This window comes from Leguminivora glycinivorella, chromosome 2, assembly GCF_023078275.1.
Source record: "Leguminivora glycinivorella isolate SPB_JAAS2020 chromosome 2, LegGlyc_1.1, whole genome shotgun sequence".
Classification (NCBI taxonomy): Eukaryota; Metazoa; Arthropoda; class Insecta; order Lepidoptera; family Tortricidae; genus Leguminivora; species Leguminivora glycinivorella.
The window spans coordinates 20,255,461-20,279,783 of record NC_062972.1 but is presented as its reverse complement, the minus strand read 5'-3'; the positions used below and the strand labels follow the sequence as shown (position 1 = coordinate 20,279,783).

General features: G+C 36.6%; 2 protein-coding genes across 3 annotated transcripts; one reads left to right on the top strand and one right to left on the bottom strand.

The window, feature by feature from the left end:
* Positions 1-1,922: 1,922 nt before the first annotated feature.
* On the bottom strand, positions 1,923-8,375 carry LOC125237190 (D-aspartate oxidase). 2 transcript variants are annotated; one of them, XM_048144184.1, is made up of 2 exons: positions 8,231-8,375; positions 1,923-3,661 (listed from the first exon to the last, which is right to left on the bottom strand). In XM_048144184.1, exons 1-2 carry the CDS (start codon positions 8,315-8,317, stop codon positions 2,639-2,641), a joined length of 1,110 nt encoding a protein of 369 aa, XP_048000141.1. In that variant the 5' UTR covers positions 8,318-8,375; the 3' UTR covers positions 1,923-2,638. The 2 variants fall into 2 exon arrangements, with proteins under 2 accessions (XP_048000141.1, XP_048000149.1); XM_048144192.1 differs by having other exon boundaries at positions 8,125-8,286.
* A 182-nt stretch (positions 8,376-8,557) lies between these two features.
* Positions 8,558-10,834, top strand: LOC125237227 (protein transport protein sft2). The gene is made up of 3 exons (XM_048144236.1): positions 8,558-8,885; positions 9,768-9,919; positions 10,153-10,834. Exons 1-3 carry the CDS (start codon positions 8,703-8,705, stop codon positions 10,421-10,423), a joined length of 606 nt encoding a protein of 201 aa, XP_048000193.1. The 5' UTR covers positions 8,558-8,702; the 3' UTR covers positions 10,424-10,834.
* The last annotated feature ends 13,489 nt before the right edge of the window (positions 10,835-24,323 follow it).

The window sequence follows — 24,323 nt, the reverse complement described above, 5'->3', positions numbered from 1 at the left end:
AAGCTAGTGTCATAATAAAAAGTAAAGCAGTAACAATGTAATGAAGCTGGTGGCAGTGGTGGCCTAGCGGTAAGAACGTGCGATTCAAGTCTTTCACCCCGGAGGTCGAGGGTTCAAACCCCGACTCGTACATATGAATTGTTCGGATTTTTTGTAGGAATGGCATTGATATTTGCTAATCGCTTTTCGATGAAGGAAACATTGAGAGAAAACCGGATAAAGCCTAGTTTACCCAGATTTAGCTCAGTTAATCTGTGTAAGAATATCCTATAATATTTATATTTATTTATTTACTCGTATATTAACCCTCTTAGTTGCCAGATCCGTGAAAAGTAGTGTCTACATATTTACGCCTAGTCCTGGGATTCGTTGCCAAAGCAGTCCCCAGATTCAGATCATGAGCAGTGTCAACCGGGATAACGCTATGAAGAAGAAGTAAACCAACTTGAGCCTACAATTAAGGTGACAGTGTTTAATATAATCAAAATAACAAACATTAATTTAAATTAGGTAATCAACTTGTTCCTTCGGTCTGTTTTAATTTAACTTTCATCGATGTTTACGCGCTGTGTTATTACGGACCACGAGGAGACCTCCTAGTTTCCCTGTTTATTTGTTTTTCAAGTAGCAATTATCCACTTCAGTGAAAACTTTGTACCCTTTATACTTTAGAGTAGGGTACAAATTAACTTGAAACGGAATATTGATAAATATATTCATGTAGGTACCTTTATACCTACCTACTTATTTCAGTGAGCCGTAACCGTAAGTATTTACCATCAGTGTAAGAACTCCTTGTAGAACAATAAAAAAGCAGGTTTATAAATTTAGCAAGCATACAATGTTGCTGTATTTAATTATGTACCTCAATCAAAAACCACTCTTTAACTGTACGTTTGTAACAATAAAGCTGCCCAAAAAGTCGATCAGACATTTTAAAGACATCAGCTCAAATCTGGGGGCCGATTTTTGAGTCTCACGGCGTTCGAATTCAGAAAATTGTCACTGAAAATAATAGGCAATCCACCGTTTTCAACCGGTATTTTAGTGAAAGTGAGACTCAAAAATCGGCCCCCTGGTAGGGAACTTTGCTTTGCTACACAAACTCTAGCAAATGTATTTCCGTCCAGCCCAAAGCACTGCAGACGAAAGGCTATTTATCTCGCACACGACACCCTCGATTTGTGTACTTTTTCTACACCATGTAATCTAATGTCCGCCGAGTTTTTGTAAATAAGTAGTTTCTTATCTAATGGTTCAGTAGGAATAGAGGGCCAAGTCAAGAAGACCATTGTTTGCAGGAAACAAATATTTCCATACGAGTACATTCCCTATTTAAGTTTGACGACTTAGCTTACTGAACTATGTTGCCTGAAAAAGAAATGACAATCGCACTTCTAAAGTTCTGTAAGATAAGAGTAGATAACCATTAATGACATTGATAATTTTAGAAGAAGGTCGATAAGGTTGTCGTAAAATTTTATCTAATACAGTTTTTTTTCGCGTAATAATCGGTTCATTTTAATTGCCAAGTGCCAACCCATAAAAACTGATTTATGAATGATACCACAGTAAATTACGTTTAAGAAAAGAAAATTCTCAAGCTGATGAAAACCCTTTAAAGACTACCAAGGCTGATAAAAACTAATTAAAAGCAGAATAAAGGCCTCCTAACTCGCTTTAGACAATTGTTCTGCTACGTCATCTGGGGTTCAGCCAGCGTTGACCTCGCGTCTACGCACAGTCAGCAGCCTAAATTACCCAGGGTACCTATATACGCTTGTGATAATATTTTTAGATCATAACAATTATGTAGAATTCATTGTAGATGGTTAATTTTCTTTTATTGCAATTGAAGGATCTACAGTTTTTTTTTATTACTAGCCTGTAACCAACTGTGCAAATGAAACAGTAGGTATATGTAGGTAAGTACTTAAATTGAAATTAAGCTTAATTATTATATACCAGGAAGTCTTACAGTCTGTACATATATTTAGAGGTGTTCGTCCGTAATATATTTGAGTCTCACGGGTGTTTTCTAGATTTTCTTAGTTGACTTTCGTACTCGAGGCACGTTACCTGAATAGACATCTTTATAGAGCACCCTAAGACCTAGCCGACCCTGAGGGAAACACCTTTTTTAATCAACTCCTTATCTTCTGTAAACGGTGCTGTCCGTGTTGGATATTTATTCGACCAAGCAAGCCACTTTACATTCAACTTAGGATAGGTAGGTACCTACATGTTAAGGTGAATTTTAAAAGTTCAGAAAATAACAAATGGATTTGGAGATAAAGTAATACTTATACATACCGGTAGGGGAGAACGAGACAAGATGCTATACCTAAGGAAAATTTTTCGTACATATAAAAATGTTAAATAAAATAACTTTTACATGATATAATAACATTTAAAATTCACAGTGTTTTGCGATATATGTATGTATTATACTATATTTCATTAAAATTATAAAATGTTTATTACATCAACAGCAGTTTACAAACAGCAACAGCAGTTTGCAGTTATGTACAAATAGATAACTATTTAAAGCAAAATAATATCCCTCTTATATTAGGTAGTGAATTTTTAATTATTATTTTACTATAATCTTTGTGTAGGTATATTTAACTATAATCATTTAAAGTTTATTCCTAAAGCTACCGCTTCTAAGTGAGTCTAGTCCGATCCGGACTGCGTGCATAGCCGTGCCAGGTGCCGTCATGACGCCGTAGCCGCCGTGGCCGTAGCAGTGGACGACCTTGACGCCGTCCACGGTCTCGGGCTCCACGCGCACCGGCATGCGGTGCGGCCGCAGCCCCACGCGGTGCGCCAGCACCTCCGCCGTGCGCAACCCCGGCACCAGCTCGCAGCACCTGTCCATGATACCCGCCACGTCGTACTTGCAAACATCGGTGTTGTAACTGTCATATTGCCGCGTCCCACCGAGTGTAGCGATCCCATTAAACCCAGGTATAATATAAGAATCATAATCTCCATAAAACGCTGATTTCAGCCACGGTGCCTTGACCTTTATCACTTGACCACGCAGCGGAACCAAATCGTTGTCTTTACACAAATATTTCGCGCCAAATCCGGTGCAATTGAAAACTAGATCAAATTTCGACAGCGATGCAAAGTTATCGATTTTTCCTTTTATTATATTACCGCCTTTCTCGAGTATTATACGTTCCAGCCACGGCAAGTGTGCACTGCACTCTGTTTTTATCGTTGAGAAGTACGAACCGTACTTCCAACCTTCGCCACAAATATTTAGTTCATTGTCATCAACCGGTCGGTACATGGGCACCAAATGTTCAATTAGATGATTTCTTGTCACATGGTAGTTATTCTTTGAGAATATATATGAAGACACCGACATAATGCCGGCGTTCGCTGCTTCAGTCGTGTTTAAAATATTTTGATAGTAATGCCACGAATCGTCGATCCATGTTTGTGTAGTTTCTTTGTTGGGGCCTCGAAAGCTGGTGCCCGGCCGGAAGATGCCGGCGGCTATGGTGCTGAGCGTATCATCTTTGAATGTATCAGCAACGACAGTGACATTTGCGCGCCTGAGTTCATCCTGAATCAGCCTAGCCACTGTCAAGCCTACCACACCAGCGCCCAAAACGGCAATTTTTGGCGAACTAGGATCCATGATTTTCTGGAAAAAGGAAAAAATATATTTAGTACACTACACACAAGAGTCATATTCACAACTCTGGAAGCAAATCATATTATTTCACATATTCTATGACTTAATATTATTAATATGTCTACATTTACGAGTGCCTACATTGCTTACATTTCGATAGCCTAGATTAGACTTCTACGCGGATATACCTACTCCCAAACTATTTGCCCCGAGGGCTACGGCTACCCCTTCCTTTTTGGGGCATTCCACGAGAATGTCGCTAACGACATGCTTTTGCTTTGTGTGGCAGCTATTTCAATAAAATCAGTAAAGCTCGAGAAAATACTGCCGATTTAATAAGTAAGTCATGAAAGGTCGTCAGACACAACTTTGCTTTCTTAGCATCTTCAAGTATTAGAAGAATTGTATGTCGTAAGCGACATTTTCGCGGAATGACTATTACGACACTGTTAGCAAGTCGAAATACCAACGTACCTTAATAGGAGCTAAATACCTATGTACAAACTTACAATACCTACGCATCCCACGCCACTCTATTTAATACTCTAAAACATAGAAAAAATAGATAAGTTGAAATTCCCCACCTGTCAAAATTGCCATCCTGTACTTTACATCTCTCTAGTGTCCATAATAATCACCACAGGTCCGTGATTACTCCACTTTCCCCTACGCTCAATGAGAGTGAAAGAAGAAAACGAAACTACATTTAAATACCTACTGAAACTTTATTAATCTTTTAACTAAACAAACTTTTGACTAAACACAAATAAATGCTTAATTCATACACCAAAACCGTATTATAGGTTAGTATTTTATGCAGTGCACGAAATAAAACACCACATAATTAAAAGAAAAATATGGACAGTAATTATTTTTAAACACAATTTCTATTTAATAAGTCAAAGAGAAAGATAAGTATAAAGTAAATGAATTGACCATGACGTCACTCCTCAGTATTTCATAGTAATTCCATATTAACAAATCGTTTTGACGGTTCCTAAAAAAAGGTGATTTGACTAGCAGTGAACTAGCCTATATACCTAACCTACCTAATCCATACTAATATTATAAATGGGAAAGTGTGTGTGTCTGTTTGTTTGTCAGTCTTTCACAGCAAAACGGAGCGACGAATTGACGTAATTCTTTAGGTGATAGTTGAAGGGATGGAGAGTGACATAGGCTACTTTTTGTCTCTTTCTAACCTCCCACTTCCCTAAAATGGGGGGTGGAAGTTTGTATGGAGCCGTTGGAGCGTTCCGCAATTTTCGAATTTAACGCGAGCGAAGCCGCGGACAAAGGCTAGTAATAAAATATATTGAGCTACGTTTTACTTACATATGTACAGTACACCTACTATACCTAGACCTACAATTTATTTTGAATGCCCATCAAATTAAATTGCACGTTATTCTTGTGTTGTTTATCTTCATACGGCTAAATTAAGATAACATAATTATTATGTAAATACAAACGAGCGTAGGCATAAGTAAAAGGGGCATGGACCGGGGTTTAAGCCGCGGTAAACAACAGAGAACAATGATCTTGGTATTTACACAATTACTTAATCAGAAAATACTTAACAGATAACCATAATACCTATACCTACTAAACAAAAAAAAATAAGTAAAGAGAGAAGAGAAGAAGAATATTAATATTGCAGTCGTGAACAAAATAAATATACTTATTACAAAAATATACGTCATAACTGTCATAAGAATAATTTAAGAAAACAGAAATGCGTATCACTAAGGCCCACTTGCACCAACTACTTAACACGGGGTTAGTGGGCTGTCATCTGTCAAATTCAATATAAAATGGTGGGTTGACCCAAGGGTAACCCTCCATTTTCGTTAACGTAAGTGGCCCTTACCCAGATTACTAAAACGAACTAATTGAAGTTACTGTCATACGTTCAAGCTGATTACAATAATAAGAAAGGTTTCTTATCTAGCATGGCTACTAATTAAAGACTGCCGAACAAACACAACGGTGGCTGTTAGGAAACTTTTATATTTATTCTTATTAATTATACGGTCAACCACAATCTTTGCACTAAAATAAGGCGGCAAATTTAAAATATGTAGCGTTCACGGCCAATGAGGAGGCACAGTGACATTTCATCCAGCCAGGCGGCGCCTGTGCAAGTGTCTAGGCATGTCACTGGCATTCATATGTGAGAGAGAGAAAAAAATATCTTCTACTCGCTCTCACGTATGAAATTCTTTATCTGTGCAATGGACTAATAAGGTGGCGCCATCTGTCATAACCTTTGAATGTGCCTCCTCATTGTCTGCATAAAGCGCGTGCCTTCCTAGTAGGAAGAGCGGGATCTCCTTCTACAAGTATAATTTTACTTACTTGGAGATTCCAACCATGTCTTGTATAACACGTTTATATTGTAACCAATAAATTTATTTTCATTTCATTTCATTTTTCATTTTCCTAAACCTTGACGATGGCGAATTCATAGACGAGCCATAACATTTAAAAAAAAACCGGCCAAGAGCGTGTCGGGCCTCGCTCAGTGTAGGGTTCCGTAGTTTTCCATATTTTTCTCAAAAACTACTGAACCTATCAAGTTCAAAACAATTTTCCTAGAAAGTCTTTATAAAGTTCTACTTTTGTGATTTTTTTCATATTTTATAAACATGTGGTTCAAAAGTTAGAGGGGGGGGACGCACTTTTTTTTCCTTAAGTAGCGATTATTTCCGAAAATATTAATATTATCAAAAAACGATCTGAGTAAACCCATATTAATTTTTAAATACCTATCCAACAATATATCACACGTTGGGGTTGGAATGAAAAAAAATATCAGCCCCCACTTTACATGTAGGGGGGTACCCTAATAAAACATTTTTTTCAATTTTTTATATTTGCACTTTGTTGGCGTGATTGATATACATATTGGTACCAAATTTCAGCTTTCTAGTGCTAACGGTTACTGAGATTATCCGTGGACGGACGGACAGACAGACATGTCGAAACTATAAGGGTTCCTAGTTGACTACGGAACCCTAATGATTGAAAATGTAGGGGCGAAGGTTTAATTCCGATAGAAAATTTAAATTTCGCGCCTTTTTAGTTCCAAAATTTGGTTGACCATAACATAACTAATTTCAATTTGTGCTAAAATCTGCGTCCGCATAATGTGGCATGATGTTAAATATTGCAAGCGAGCAGGGCCGGATTAAGGGTAGAGCGAGTGGAGCGGCCGCTCTAGGCGCCGAATGGTAAGGGGGCGCCAAAATCGTCCTTGCGTGGGCGCACACATTGCCCAAAATGGCGAGAGGCGCCGGGAATGAATTTTATTCAGTTATTGAAAATCTCGAGATTGAGATTATCTGAAAAGTTGCACCACAATGCCAGCATGTACAGCATTCATAAGGTGGGAGCTATTGCTAGGGCGCCGTGAAAGATGATTCTAGCTCTTAACGAACCACATTGTTACGAGGCCGAACGACAAAGACACAGTTACGTCGCTATCCAAATGCTAAAGTATTTATCCGACAATCCAAAGCAGAGTTCCTCTTAAAGCGAAAGGCGCAAAACGTCTCAGAGAGGCGCAATTTTGTATGAGTCAAAGGAGCGTAAGCGTGATGATGATCAACGAACTTCTTTTGGCCTATGAAAGGCAGGGGCTCACATAGAACTCTCCGCCCCCCATCAATAATAGGAAAATATTTCGCGCTCGCTTCGCTCGCGTTTACTATTTCTATCTAGCGACATATACATGTGATATATCTTGGTTACTTAGTCAAATGGTTGTGACGTGTCAGACGGACATATAGGGCGAATCTAACTATAAGGAGCCCGTTTTGGCTTTAAGCAAAGCTGGCAAAAAAGTTTAAATATAGTGGACGCCAAATCTATATCTCGCTCTACCCTGATCGAGTGCGCGGACCGGCGCTGCGAATCGAGAATAATCCCCGGCTTACCGGAGCGACTTACAGACTCGAGTTTGCAATATTCTTACGCCCCGAGCTACATACAATATTTTTCAACACACTTGCAACAGAAAAATATTAAAAACGACAATAAAGTTAATAATGGTACTTGAAATGTCATAATTCCCACCGAGAACGGTTTTTTTATAACTCCCGCTTCACCTGCATGCAATTTATACAATTATTATCCGAAAGTGAAATAGGCTGTGTTTTAAACGTTTCGTCCTCTTCGCACGTATATCGTACGACGTTTTACAGAACATAATATGGCTATAAATAAATAAATAAAAATAAATACATATTATTAAATAGGCACAGCATGTTGTACTCATTGTAAATATTTTGTGATAACTGGGGACAACTTACTCATTAAACTACATAAATGAGTCCGTTCTTTTGTCCTTCCAATCTTTTGATTGATTAAACATTCTGTGCGCATCATCATCGCAACGCAACTACGAACAATTTCATAATAAAGTTTGTCACGGCCCCAAATAAACAAAAAGTACCTACGTAATTACCTACCTAAACCAGCCACTGTTTTGTTACAGAATCCCGACCGCTGAGGAAGAATTATAATCAACTGTCGTCCAACGAAAAGTTAGACAATAGGCAAATTGAGAATATTCACATTGAAGAAGCTGCAGTAGACTCCGATGCGAGCAGCACAGACTTGGAAGAGCGCGATATGCGTGGAGTGTGCCCACCCTGCGCACATGACCGATACAACAACAACATCCGTCGACACGACCACGACGATTTCAGCGATGACACAGATTACGGTAGTAGTAATTCGTTTTATTAAATTAAATAAGCTATAATATTAAACGTTTGATACAGCGTCTTATAATATTATATACAATTTAACTTGTATCTAAAAGCTAAAACCGGTAACTCGATCGATTCGCAACGGTACATGCGCATCACTAGTAACAGTAAAACGTCATAGAACTGTCAAACTACAAGTGAATTCATGACTTTTTCACATATCTTTCTGTTAATTTTATTTATTTATCGTGTTGTTTGTGCAGATTAAGCTTTTAGTGGTCGACGAAGTTCGTGTTTATCATAATTTATACATTGGGATAAAACAGTAAACCGTTATGGCGAACCTAAAGTCGGATTTAGACGAGTATTTGCTTCAAAACGAGAACCGTCGAAGTTACAAAATTAGTTTACCATTCTCTACTCCCAGTTTCTTTTCCCGAAGCAATGAAGAAACGCCTACGAGTAGCTCTAGTAATGCAAGCTGGTTTCAAGAAGTGCAAAAAGAGTATTTCACCTTAGTAAGTATGATGACCTATTTTATTGTTTTGCTTATATCTCTTGATTGTGAGTCACCAAACATTAACTCACTGATGATTCGCTTATTGCTCTGTAGTCAGACTTGAATACAATTTACCGTATATAAACCTAAATTAATTTAATATCTTTCAAGTAGGTAAATAGTAGAGATGGGCCGCATATTCGGTAAATATTCGGTATATTCGGCACGATTTTCAATGTTCGTATTCGGCCGAATAATTCGGTTGCATTGCCGAATATTTTCTGAATAAACAAACTAAATAACTAATGAAGATCTTACGTACTATTCCATTGGATAATAAGCTCCTATTTCCGTAGCTTTCTAAGGAACTACTAAAAAGAGATAATTACCTATGCATCAAAATATAAATACAATTGTTTAGTAAAAAAGTTGAAAAAACCATAGTTTAAGAGTTGAGAAGAGTTCAGAGTTGTTTTAACTAAGTTTTTGTTATCTAGCTACTAAATCATAAGACCATATGTAGTTTTAGTAACATATGTAAGCATTATCAATCATTTAATAGTTTCTTAACATATGCTTTCTAAATATCACATAACCAAATATTCGGCCGAATGTACGGTTCGGTAAGAGCTGAACCGAATGTTCGGCCTAATATTCGTATTCAGCAAAGTCCATATTCGGCCCATCTCTAGTACATAGACTTCTATGAAAGACAACATAATGATATTTCATAAACTATGTTTTTGAATCCTTATCAAAATAATAAAATGAGATGAAAATATTAATATTAAATTTACTTTTATACATATCATCATTGTAAAAGAATTTAGATATATGTTCAAATCATATGTAACAAATAGAAGTTAATCATATTTAACATGGAACTTTATAATTTTTACAGAGTCGCACACAAAGGTTCATGGGTTTTGGAGTTTGCCTATTCTTCGGCATCCTGTGCTTTATCCTGTCCTTCCTTTACATTCCCATCCTAATCCTGCAGGCTCGGAAGTTCGCTCTCCTCTTCACACTTGGAAGCTTGTTCTTCATACTTAGGTAATATGATTTTAACTCATGACTTAATTGCACATTTATTTGCAATAATATTGCCCCTGTAGAATGAAACTGACACAACTCAGTAGCAATTTTTTCTTTCTGATACACTGTTACAATATCATAATAATATTTTAAACTTTATAAACAATCATCATAAACTGTTATGTAAGTTCCCCATTATGATTTGATCCTTGTATTAAAAACAATATAACATATGTCTGTGTTAATTTCAGCTTCAGCTTCCTTTATGGGCCATGGTCACACGTGAAGTCACTCTTCTCAAAGGAGCGAGCCCTCACCACCCTCCTGTATGGCTCTACTCTAATAGCAACACTGTACTGTGCGCTGCATCTACAGAGCACTCCACTAACCATTGTCTGTGCTGTGCTGCAAGTCATTGCTCTACTCTGGATGATGATGGGCTCCATCCCGGGAGGCTCCACCGGTGCCAGGTTCTTCGGAAGCATGTTCAAGTCATCAGTGTCCAGTACACTGCCAATATAACAAATGATGGAAGTGTTGTTATTGTGTATGTATGTGACAAGGGGAGTTACTGCTAGAATACATGTCTATTAGACATTGTCTATATGCATTATATATTATGTAAGCTATTCCGAATGAACATAGACACTGAGGAAGTGGAAATTAAATTTGATCATCAGACTATCCATTGGAGAAATGATTCCCTTTTAAAATAAGGTGTTATTCTGTCACCATGACTATAAGTGTGTGTTATGACAAGATGAGCTATAAAAACGTGACTGTTCCATACTGGTTGATTATCATAATGCTATGGCTATGACTAAAGACATGTACTAGGCTTGTGCCGTTTCGTTCGTTGATCGGAGCGCTCCGATCTCGTTCAATCGCTCCCACAAACTAGTTCGCTCTTTTAGGTCTTTTGCTCATTTAGTTCAGCCAGACCAGCGACCACTGCGGTCGGAAAGATCAAAACGAATGGGACCGAATAGTGTCAAAATTATACGAATAGTCCACAGATAGTAACATTCCGGACCGAAAGGTTGTAAGTAACCGAAGTTTAATATGAAAACTTGACGTTTTTTTGTTGCTCTGCTAAGTAGCTCTCGCTCTCGGTCGGCGCAGTCACACATACATTCTCGATCCAAACCGCTCGCGCTCGCCGATCATACTGAACTAAATGAGCAAAGACCGATTCACAGAGCACGGAAAGATTCATAGAGCAGGCTCCAAGAGGATGTTCGTTTGCAAAAATAGCGCACCTCATTCTGACTTCTGATATATATTGTATAGGTCCCAGACATCATATAAACAGATGTTGCCAAGCACTATTGTGGTCCCCGAGCCCCCACCCCGCCAATTAAAAATTGCATACAAACAAAAAAATTTTTTTCATCAAATCATGCCGTGTAGGGTATCAAAAGAAAGGGCTTATTGAGTAGTTTACGAATATATAGCATACTATAACATTTCTTACACTTTCTCTAAGAATTTTTTAGAAAATTTAAGAAAAAGCTTCGTTTTGGAGTTCACTTTAAACCACTGTAGATTAAGAACTAATGAGTATATTTTTATAATTATTATTTTAAGTAACTAACAAGAGTCCAATGTCTACGAACCAATAGTTCGTACAGTGAAAAAATTGCATTTGGGAGCAGGGGGCGCAGTTAAAGATGGCGAGTTTCGATAATTGAAATATCTTAACATTTCGGTCTCTGAGTGGAGTTCCGTTTGCGGACCTCAATCTGGCATATATATTTATTACATAGACAGATATTGTCAATCAGTTTTACATCCCCCCCCCCTCGCCCTCCCCTCCTTCATAAATATTATTGAAAATTACATAGATTTTTTTGCTTTTCATTATGGAATTTCATTAAATTACTACTTATGGGTGTCTGTCTGTATGTGTCGTAAATAAAATATTGTACAAGGCAGTAATTCAATTGAACATTTTTTACGATTTTTACGAAAAAATGCTTACACATGCAAGTAATAGTTTGACTTCTACTACTACTACCTACTTTACTACTACTACTTAGTTACATGTTTTTACAATTATTATTTACACATTTACATAATGATATACATTTCAGTGCTGCTTTTTTGCAGGTACACGACATTGTGCGATTGGATTTACATTTACATGGTTTTATTAAAGAGAAAAAGGTCTATGTAATTTTCAATAATATTTGTGAAGGAAGGGGGAGGGTGGGGGGGGGGTGTAAAACTGATTGACAATATCTGTCTATGTAATAAATATATGCCAGATTGAGGTCCGCAAACGGAACTCCACTCAGAGACCGAAATGATAAGATATTTCAATTATCGAGACTCGCCATCTTTGACTGCTCCCCCTGCTCCCAAATGCAATTTTTTGACTGTACGAACTATTGGTTCGTAGACATTGGACTCTTGTTAGTTACTTAAAATAATAATTATATAATTTTTAAGAAATAAAAACCGCCTTCCTTTGGGGTTCTGGTGATAAATACTTTCAAATGTTGGATTATGTTATCAATTCGTCTGTATATTTTTTAATGTTTGTTATTCAATATCTCCGTCATTTCTGAACCAATTTTGAAATTTGGATGATTCTGAAGTAATTACAGATGAGAATGATTATCAGAACGGAACTCTAACCAGGGGCGGCTCACTCTTCATCAGCAGTTCCACTGCACCAAATGTCACTGTTCTGGACGTAAGTGCATGCTGTTCTTATAAAAATACCAAAGTCACTATAAGTGTGCCGTTCAGATTTGAGGAGTTCCGTTCTAACCATCATCAGCAGTTCCACTGCACCAAATGTCACTGTTCTGGACGTAAGTGAATGCTGTTCTTATAAAAATACCAAAGTCACTATAAGTGTGCCGTTCAGATTTGAGGAGTTCCATTCTGACCATCATCAGGAGTTCCACTGCACCAAATGTCACTGTTCCGTACGTAAATGCATGCTGTTCCTTTAAAAACACAAAAATCACCATATGTATGCCTTTCAGATTTGAGGAGTTCCCTCGATTTCTCCAGGATCCCACAACCAGAACTGGGTTCTGAGAAAAATGGGACCAATCTGTATGCATGCATATACATTCAATCAAAAAAAAATTTTTCAAAATCGGTCCAGTAACGACGAAGATATCGAGGAACAAACATTAAAAAAAATAAAAAACACACAGACGAATTGAGAACCCCTTCCGTTGAGATTTGGAAGGCGGTTAAAAAATATACTCATTAGTTCTTAATCTACAGTGGTTTAAAGTGAACTCTAAAATGAAGCATTTTCGTAAATTTTCTAAAAAATTCTTAGAGAAAGTGTAAGAAATGTTATAGTATGCTATATATTCGTAAACTACTCAATAAGCCCTTTCTTTTCATACCCTACACGGCATGATTTGATGAAAAAAATTTTTTTGTTTGTATGCAATTTTTAATTGGCGGGGTGGGGGGACGGGGACCACAAAACTGCTTGGCAACATCTGTTTATATGATGTCTGGGACCTATACAATATATATCAGAAGTCAGAATGAGGTGCGCTATTTTTGCAAACGAACATCCTCTTGGAGCCTCATCTATCAGTTCATTTCGGTCATTCATGGGATTTTATTCCTAACAGTTCGTGAACGACACAAGCCTAACATGTACCTAAGGCTAAATCAATCTCACCTTGTGATGAGGGTAAACCTGTTTTTCATTTGTTCTCTTGTTTGGAACTGGCTATTTATTAGCTCTAGCGTAACATTCAATTTTGGGGATAGTGTGCCTAGTAAAGCAATGACTTAACTCCAAAACTTCTATGGGATATGACTGCCTTGTTACTTTTATACGTTTTCACAACTTTTAAGAACTTGACTTAAGAAATGCTCAAGCAGCTAGTAGATAGGTTTGTATACACAATTGTGATTGATAGGATAAATATGTAACCAATGATTATCTCGTAGTTAAATATTACGTATGTAATAACGCATTTTGATTTAATTATTTATTTTTCTTGCCTGTCGATGTATTTTATTTTGGCTAAATTGTTCCTAGTAAAGGTTTATCCATATAATACTTTTAATACTGATCATTAGATTAATTAGAGTACCTGTCAGTATGCGCTGTAATTTCAAGGTACAACCGATGTCACTCACAGCCACCTCGTAAGTAGAAAAAGGCGGCAAATTGAATAGATAACGTCCCATGGAAAAATTCTGTCGCGTCTTTTTCTACTGTCAAGTAGGGTGTGTGCTACAAATTACAATATAGTTACGTCTAATAACAGGCATCCAGTTGTATCATACAGAATAGCCCATTGATATGATACAAATATATATTTCCTTTACCTGAACACTTAATACTAATAAGCAGTTAACATCATTAGCATAGCGCAAGGACCGGAAAACCCATTTTTAGGCTTAACTTCATCAATTTGCTTACCCCATCAATTTGCTTACCAAATAAAATGGCAAGCTTTTTTAAAGGTAACCTTTTAAAAAGGTAAGCTTATTGAATCTGTTACAGTGAGGTTACCATAACTACTAACTAAGTTAACTCCGAAACCCTATCGCGATAGGGTTTTTCAAACCTGTTTTCATTGAGTTATGGTAAGCTTTATTACATATAAACTGGTTTGCAATAGATAGAGCTTGTCTCAGACGCATGCACTCGAATTTACGGAGTTATTACCATTTGACTTACGTCATTTAGTTTCTGTGTTTGATATAGTACAATTATTTACCTACTCGTACTCATCAGGGACATGCTAGAAATAAATATCAATAGTATAAATTGTATATTATCACTACATAGTATAAAACAAAGTCGCTTTCTCTGTCCCTATGTCCCTATGTCCCTATGTATGCTTAAATCTTTAAAACTACGCAACGGATTTTGATGCGGTTTTTTTTAATAGATAGAGTGATTGTAGAGGAAGGTTTATATGTAGGTATAGAACCCGTGCGAAGCCGGGGCGGGTCGCTAGTAAGGGAATAAAATTAAGTAGGTTTTTACAGCTACCACGGTTTTGTACCTACTTTTTACTTTTAATTTTTATTTATTTTGAACTTCATTATCAGTCTCATAAAAATAACTATAACAATGCATGTGCTCAAAAAGTGCGTTTACAATGCATGTGCTCGAAAAGTACGTTTTTTACGAAGCAAAATCGTGCAGCAAGTTGTAGTACTTTCCACACTTGTTCTTTTTACTTTTAATTTTGAACTTCACTATCACTCCCATAAAAATAGCTATAACAATGTATGTGCTCGAAAAGTGCGTTTTCTATAAAACAAAATCGTGCGGAAAGTAGTACTTTTCCGCACTAGTGTTTTTTTACATTCCAATTTTATTTAAATTTTGAACGCCACCATCCGTCCCAGAAAAATCGTTCGGAAAGTAGTACATGTTCGCACTAGGGTTTTTTACTTTTAATTTTTTTTTTAATTATGAACTTTGCTATCAGTCCCATAAAAATAGCTATTATAATGTATGTGCTCGGAAAGTGCGATTTCTATGAAGCAACATTGTGCGGAAAGTAGTACATTTCCGCACTAGCGCTTTTTACTTTTCAATTTTATTTAAATTTTGAACTTCACTATACGTCCCAGAAAAATTGTGCGGAAAGTAGGACTTTTTCGCACTCGCGCTTTTTACTTTAATTTTTTTTAATTATGAACTTCGCTATCAGTCCCATAAAAATAGCTATTACAATGTATGTGCTCCGAAAGTGCGTTTTCTATGAAACAAAATTATGCGGAAACTAGTACTTTCCACCCTAGAGCTTTTAATTTTCATTTTTTTTAAATTTTGAATTTCACTTATCGTCCCCGAAAAACCGTGCGGAAAGTAGTACTTTTCCGCACTAGTGCTTTTTACTTTATTTATTTTTTAATTTCGAACTTCACTGTCAGTCCCACAAAAATAGCTATTATAATGTATGTGTGCTCGAGAAGTGCGTTTCCTATGAAACAAAATCGTGCGGAAAGTAGTACTTTTCCGCACGAGTGCTTTTTACATTTCATTTTTTTTTTAATTTTGAACTTCACTATCCGTCCCCGAAAAACCGTGCGGAAAGTAGTACTTTTCCGCACTAGTGCTTTTTACTTTTAATTTTTTTTTAATTTTGAACTTCACTATTCGTCCCCGAAAAACCGTGCGGAAAGTAGTACTTTTCCGCACTAGTGCTTTTTACTTTATTTATTTTTTTAATTTCGAACTTCACTGTCACTCCCACAAAAATAGCTATTATAATGTATGTGTGCTCGAGCATTAGAAAGCTGAAATTTGGTACCAATATGTATATCAATCACGCCGACAAAGTGCAATAATAAAAAATGGAAAAAAATGTTTTATTAGGGTACCCCCCCCCCCTACATGTAAAGTGGGGGCTGATATTTTTTTTCCCAACGTGTGATATATTGTTGGATAGATATTTAGAAATAAATAAGGGTTTACTAAGATCGTTTTTTGATAATATTAATATTTTCGGAAATAATCGCTCCTAAAGGAAAAAAAAGTGCGCCCCCCCCCTCTAACTTTTGAACCATACGTTTAAAAAATATGAAAAAAATCACATAAGTAGAACTTTATTAAGACTTTCTAGAAAAATAGTTTTGAACTTGATAGGTTCAGTAGTTTTTGAGAAAAATACGGAAAACTACGGAACCCTACACTGAGCGTGGCCCGACACGCTCTTGGCCGGTTTTTTTTAAATTTTGAACTTCACTATCCGTCCCCGGAAAATCGTGCGGAAAGTAGTACTTTTCCGCACTAGTGCTTTTTACTTTTAATTTTGAACTTCACTATCAGTCCCATAAAAACAGCTATTACAAAAGTGCGTTTTCTATATAGTAAAATCGTGCGGAAAGTAGAGTACTTTTCGGCACTGGTACTTTTTACTTTTATTTTTTTATTTTATTTTGGACTTCACTACCAGTCCCATAAAAATAGCTATTACAATGTATGTGCTCGAAAAGTGCGTTTTCTTTGAAGCAAAATTGTGCGGATAGTGGTACCTACTTTTCCGCACTAGTCAAGTAGTCACTAGTGCTTTTTACTTTAATTTTTTTTTTAATTTTGAACTTCACTGTTTGTCCCAGAAAAATCGTGCGGAAAGTAGTACTTTTCCGTACTACTGCTTTTTACTTTTTTTTTAAATTTTTCCTTCTCTATCAGTCCCATAAAAATAGCACTGTATGTGCTCGAAAAGTGCGTTTTCTATGAAGCAAAATCGTGCGGAAAGAAGTATTTTTCCGCACTGGTGCACTTTACATTTCATTTTTTTTTATTTTGAACATCACTATCCGTGCCAGAAAAATAGCTATTAGAATGTGCTCGAAAAGTGCGTAGAGTACTTTTCCGCACTAGTGCTTTTTACATTTCCATTTTTTTTATTTTGGAGTTCACTATCAGTCCCATAAAAATCGTGCGGTAAGTAGGACTTTCCCGCAATAGTGCTTCTTACTTTTTATTTATTTTTTTAATTTTGAACTTCACTATCAGTCCCATAAAAATAACTATTGCGATATATGTAGGTACTCGATAAGTGCGTTTTCTATGAAGCAAAATTGTGCGGAAAGTAGTAGGTACTTTTCCACAATAGTCACTAGTGCTTTTTACATTAATTTTTTTTTTAATTTTGAAATTCACTATCAGTCCCATAAAAATCGTGTGGAAAGTAGTACTTTTCCGCACTAGTGCTTTTTAATTTTCAATTTTTTTATTTTAGTTTGAACTTTACTATAAGTCCCATAAAACCAATGTCTTTCAAATTCGAAAATTGTACTAACATAACTTTTCATTTTAATAATTACTAAAGTATTTTGTCTTATTACGTTTTTTTATTTACTCGCACAATGCATAGTAAAGCATTGTTTGAAAACTTTGAAACATGTGCGCAAAGATGTTTTCCGAAATTCCGACTCGTGTCGGCTTCAGAAATCACCTACTTTCCGCACTTGTTTGCATAAATAGCTATTTTGACATTTTTAAAAAAGCCCAATTGAGAAGATGTTTTCAATTATCTAATTGTAAGATATCGATACAATTATTTGCTTTGTTCTTTCACAATATTTTTTTTTAGTTCTTTACTAAAATTTGCTCTCGAGTATGAGCGTCTTTGCTGAGATGGTCCGACGGCCAAACAAAAGGTTGATTTTAAAAAGCTAAAACTAGAATTGTTCGGAAACGCACACTCGCACAGGTATAAACATAGAGGTAGATAAACAATAGAACAACCCGGCGCGCGCTACGAATGCATTCAATGCCAAAACACACTATGATAGTTCAGGTCAGTTATGTTTTAATAGTAAGGTTTTAAAGTCCAATATTGTTTGAATTGACATAAAGCGACGTTAAAACTTTTTTAGAGACGGACGTATGAGCTTGTACTCGCTATGGTTATTCAATAATAAGATGAATTTCAATGTGCGCAGAGATTAAAATTGCTTAAACAGTTTAATAACTAAAATGATAGGGTAACCTTTAAGACTGGGTTTGATTTTGGTTAGAGGTTAATTAAGTTAACTGTATCAGATAGGCTTACCCTATCAAACAGTTACCCTTACAAAAGGTTACCATTATGGTTGGGGTTTTTTTAAACAACTTCTAAAATAAGCCTATGAAAAACCCCGGTTATGGTAAGCGGTTCCGGTCCCTGGCATAGCGTATAATTCAAAAACATCTGATGGGAATTTGTTTTCATTGCGCTACATGTCAATGCCATAATTCCCGTTAGGTACGGATTCCCTCTTCGCAGCTGTATCGTACTACGTTTACGTTTATGAAACTTTAGGTACTGCTTTGCGCACTAGTGCGGGAAAAAAGCTCCATATTTACTGTAATCCATACTAATATTATAAATGGGAAAGTGTGTGTGTCTGTTTGTTTGTCCGTCTTTCACGGCAAAACGGAGCGACGAATTGAAGTGATTTTTTAAGTGGAGATAGTTGAAGGGATGGAGAGTGACATAGGCTACTTTTTGTCCTTTTCTAACCACCCACTTCCCTAAAATGGGGGATGGATGTTTGTATGGAGCATTCCGTAAATTTCGAATTTAACGCGAGCGAAGCCGCGGGCAAAAGCTAGTAAACAAAATAAAGCAATCATTAATCTTTTTACCTACATCTCTTTAGCAAATCGAGACAAAGAAAAAATATTGCACAATTTCAGTACCTACCTAACTATTTTAATACATAAGTATGATTTTATAACTTTTGTATTAGAAAGCTCGTGTCTTATCAGAAATGGTTGTTATTATGATAACATAAATAATTGAATTGACCTGATTTGGGAAAGATGGATTCATTTCTAATTTGTTAAATAAACGATTTACAAAATTATTACGACTTCTTTCATTTCATATCATGTATGTACAATCGCCATCATCAGTATTGTTGAACTAGGTAGGTATATTTATGCCAATCGATCCCATTCCTATCTAGGATCAAAATCTTCTATTGGATAAAATAAAATTTCGGCCATAAAAGCGATGCCTCCTAATCGAGGAAGGTTACTTGAAATTGAAAATGAGAGTACTTATTTACCTACTCGATTCTATTCGTTTTTATTAGTATGAAGGGTACACCCTCTGTTTCTTTCAAAATCAGTAAAAGCAAATTTTCTTGAATTTTAAATCGAGGATGGCCTTCTAGACTATTTTTCGCACAGAAACACGGAATCTGGTACCTTCCCTAATTGGCCCAATAACAAAAATACATCCTACCTAATATCGCCTTCCTACTGCCGGCCTTCTCGATTTCCTCACGGAGTTTTCCTTCGCCGAAATTACCTTCATAATTAATTTATTTATGGGATTAGTTGTCACAACGGACTCCAAGCTCCCATGAGCCGCAGCAAATGCCGGGATAATACAAGGAGGATGCATGATGAATTAATTAATTTAATTCAGTGCAGTTCGATTACATTCAAATCATACTAAATTGGAGCAGAGTTATATTTGTTTCCTTCAATTTTGAAAAGAAATAAACTGTACGGATGGCATTAGAGAAACAACAGCTTCGATGAATATATGATTTATTCTGACTGATATTAGGCAAGGTACACGATTATATAGGCAGTGCTTACGTACTACTGACATAGGTAAATACATACTACATCACACGCCCCACCAAAAAAGGAAAAAAAAAGAAAATTATTATTTTTTTTTTTTTTTTTTTCTCAACATTACATAAATAAAGAAACAAAAAAAAGAAAGGTAGGTACTTAAACATAATTTGCTAAGGTGAGTACAACTTTGTACGGTTTTTATGAACCGACACCTCTTTATCCTTAACTATGATTACAACGTTAGGGTCAATTTGTCTTACAACTAGGAAAGGCCCTTTATACAGCGGGTCTAACTTATTACTAAGCGCTTCATTTTTAATCAAAATCATATCGCCGGATTTATAAGTTACAGGGTTAGCCTTGTGGTCGTACTGCGCTTTTCTTAATGTTTTCCCTTGAATTAAATTACATTTTGCGTCATATTGGGATTTTTGTAATCGGTATTTTAATTCAAAGGAATAGTCGTTGAAGTTATACATAGGATCTAATGAATCACAAAGATTACTCGGTATATTGCATCGTCGGCCAAAGACAAGTTCATATGGAGTGTATCGGGTTTCTGAATGAACAGTCGTATTGTAAGCAAAACACCAGTAGGGTAGCCATGAACTCCAATTGTTAGTTTCATTATTAGTTTGAATGCGTAAGTAAGAAATTAAATGTTTGTGATTATTTTCTAAGGAACCTATGGTTTGATGATGGTAAGACGTTGACTTTAAATGACTTATGTTTAAAAGTTTGCATACTTCCTGCATTGTGGATGACAAAAATTCAGTACCCCGGTCAGTTATTATTTCTCGAGGAATACCATATCTCAAAATGAAACTGTTAACAAAAGCGGTTGCCACTGAGACTGTGTCCTTAGATGTAAGCGGATACGCCTCGACGTATTTGGTCAAGTTGCATTGAAGCGTTAATATATAAGTATAATTATTGCTATCCTTAACTAAGGGGCCCACTAAATCTAAAAATAACCTATCAAAGGCAAAGTTACCTGTAGTCGTTATGACCATTGGTTCCTTTGTATTTCTAAAGTATTTTTGACGTTGGCATTTGTCACATCTTTTGACAAATTCTGCAACGTCTTTCTCTAATCCTGGCCAAAAATAACGTTGCCGAATATTATTTAGCATACGTCTGATTCCAGCATGTCCGCTAGTAGGGAGCATGTGGTAGTCATTTAATATCACGCGCTGTGTATCGTGGTTGTCAATCCGGGTAGTGCTCTTCAATATGCGCAAGAAGGGTCCGGACCACTGCGTCATATCGTTAATGGTTTGAGCTAGTTCTTTAATTAAAGTTATGTTCTCAATATTCCTAAAAATGTATAAACAGTCGACTGATATTTTATTACAAAATTCGCTCAGTTCCCTCGCAAAGGCAACTCGTGCGCGATGCGATCGGGTTACCGGCCTAACATAAATAATAGACTTTGCTTTGTCATATGCGTAATCGGCATGTATTTCGTGACACTTGCTACTTAAAACTTCCCACTCGTTTTCATTTAAAAATCGTAGCTCCGTATAACTTCTCGGGGGTTTAAGTACTTCTACGACTCTAGGGTGATCAATCCTATCATCGGAAGCCCTATCAACATGAGTATTATTTTGCTGCTCCATTTGTTTTCTTCGCGCGCGAGTTAATACCGATATGTAATTTTCGCTCATCTTTTTCAAGTCGTCACTTGTTAAAGTTATACGCGACAATGCGTCTGCAGAAACATTGTCGGTCCCTTTTACATATCGTACCACAAAGTTATATTCCTCAAGGAGCAGCCTGAATTTAATTAATCTGGTAGTGGGATTAGTCATATTAAATAAATACACTAGCGGTTTGTGGTCAGTTTCTACTATGAAGTGCCGCCCATAGAGATAAGGTCGAAAATACTTAATGGACCACGTAATCGCGAGAAGCTCTTTTTCCACGGTTGGATAATTAATTTCTGATTTATTTAAGCTACGGCTTGCGTACGCTACGGGGTGTCCGTTTCCGTTGCAAAGTAGAGAACCTATTGCTATTCCGGACGCGTCAGTTTTTAAAATAAATTTGTTCTCTTCTCGAAAATCCGGGTATTGAAGTACGGGTGGCGTGGCTAATGACTGCTTAAGGGATAAAAATGCTTGTTTGCAATCGTCGTCCCATTTGAATGTCACGTTTTTACGTGTTAAATTATTTAAAGGTATACATGTAGCGGCAAAATTTGGAATAAATTTTCTATAATAATTAGCAAAGGCGACGAATCTTTTTACATCCTCTGTGTTTTGTGGCTCCGGATACCCCTGTAAAACTTTAACTTTATCCGGGTCCGGTTTAATACCATCCGCCGACACTACGTGTCCTAGATAAAGAAGTTCTTTCTTCAAAAATTCACACTTGTTCGGATTTAATTTTAAATTGAATTTACGTAAGCGACTGAAAATAGCCATCAGATTTTTGTTGTGCATATCCAAATTTCTTCCAAAGCAAACAAGGTCGTCCATGTATATTAAGCACTTTTCGTAGTTAAGGCCCGACATGGCTATCGTCATTGCCCTTGAAAAAGAACTCGGGCTAATTTTTAATCCCATTGGTAGCCTAGTCATGCAATATTGCCCTGAAGGGGATACAAACGAAGTGTATGGCCTACTTTTTCAGCTAAGCTGAGTTGGAAGAACCCTTGATGTAGATCTAAATGACTGAAGTACATAGAACCGGACAATGAGTCTAATATATCATGGATGTTAGGGAGAGGGAATTTATCGTCCATTATACGGTCATTTAATTTTCGAAAATCTATTACCAATCTCCATTTTTTATTACCCTCTGAATCTGGGTGTTTAGGTACTAAAAGGACTGGGCTCGACCACTCGCTTTGCGTTGGTTCGATTATTTTTTCTTGTAACATTTTTTGTACCTGGTTTTCAAGTTCTGATTTTTGAGAATGTGGTAATCTATACTGTTTGACAAAAACAGGTGTTGCATCGGGTTTTAAGTGAATATTCTGTGGGTCTAATTTTGAGGGCGTTAATGTATCACCGGGTATATAAAATATATCTGAAAACTTTGCGCAAATATTCTGAATTGAGGTTTTTTCTTCACTATTTAGATGATTTAACTCTAAAAGTGAAAACATTTTACGCACCCTGTCCCCATTAACTTTTGCATCTTCAAACATACATAAAGTATATTGTCTAATCTTTTGTATTTCGGGCCTAAAATAACTAAGATGCACTTCTGTATCTCTAGTATTTAGTAACAGAACTGGTATTCTCCCTGCTTTCGGTGTACATAATCCTCCTGCCAAAAATACGCCATTGCAAAGCTCCTTTGAAATTACTATACAATCCTCGGTTACTTCAGTTTCTATAAAGAATATTTTTTCACATCTTGGCGGTAAAGTTAAATAGTTATTTTTACCTAATGCTCCTAGCTGTAATGGTACCGTTATTTTCCCTAATGTAGCTGTATTTAAGGTGAATGTGTTCTGTTCGTAGTCTATAATACACTTATGTTTACGTAAAAAGTCCCGCCCTAGTATGGCACTAGGACCGCAAGGTAAGTTTCTAAGTACGTGAAATTTATGACATAAGCGGTGTCCATGTAAAGTAAACTCTATGTAAGCATAGCCTTCTGTGTAAAGATCGCCGCCGAGACCGATTATAGGAACGATTTGCTTTTGGATTGGAATATTTAGCCGCGAAACTGTTTCATATTTCACGGCCGATACGGCGGCGCCCGTATCTGCTAGCATCTGAAACGTGTCGTCTCCAATTACTACTTCTAAGGAACTGTCGTATCTGTATGCATACAGGGTGGCCAGAAATAAAGTGCATTCCCGTCGCCAGTGAGTTTTTGGGGATCAGAATAGGCCCCCTGGGTGGTTTTTTTTTTTTTCGCTCCAACTTTTGGAACGGTTAAAAAAGTAATAATTGCGTTAGGTTCAATGACCGAGCGTAAAAGTTCATTCATGAACAGGTTTAGAGTGAAGTTGGCTGCGAGTGTTTTGACATGAAAAGATAACCTCATAATTTAATGTTCTAGCAGCTCGAAACCTTGAATTATTTGGAAGGAAGACATGCGGATTAAGTTGTTTGTGAGATTTAAACGTAGCACATTGATTTGCGTAGGAAAACTGTCGCAAATAAGATAATAAAAACTACTTACGTGTGTTTGCTTCGTCCGCACTTTATTCACTCATCACCTTTAACACGCACTATCGACCAATTAAACACTCACAACTTTGCGAAAACATCAATACACAGCACTTTTCACAAAATAAAACACACTTTGGAACAGTTTTTTCTTAAAAAGTTTGTGTAACGTAAACACTTCGACGCAAATAAGAAACAATTTTACAAACCATAGACAACTGGCTCGCACGTTCGGATACGCAGTATACGG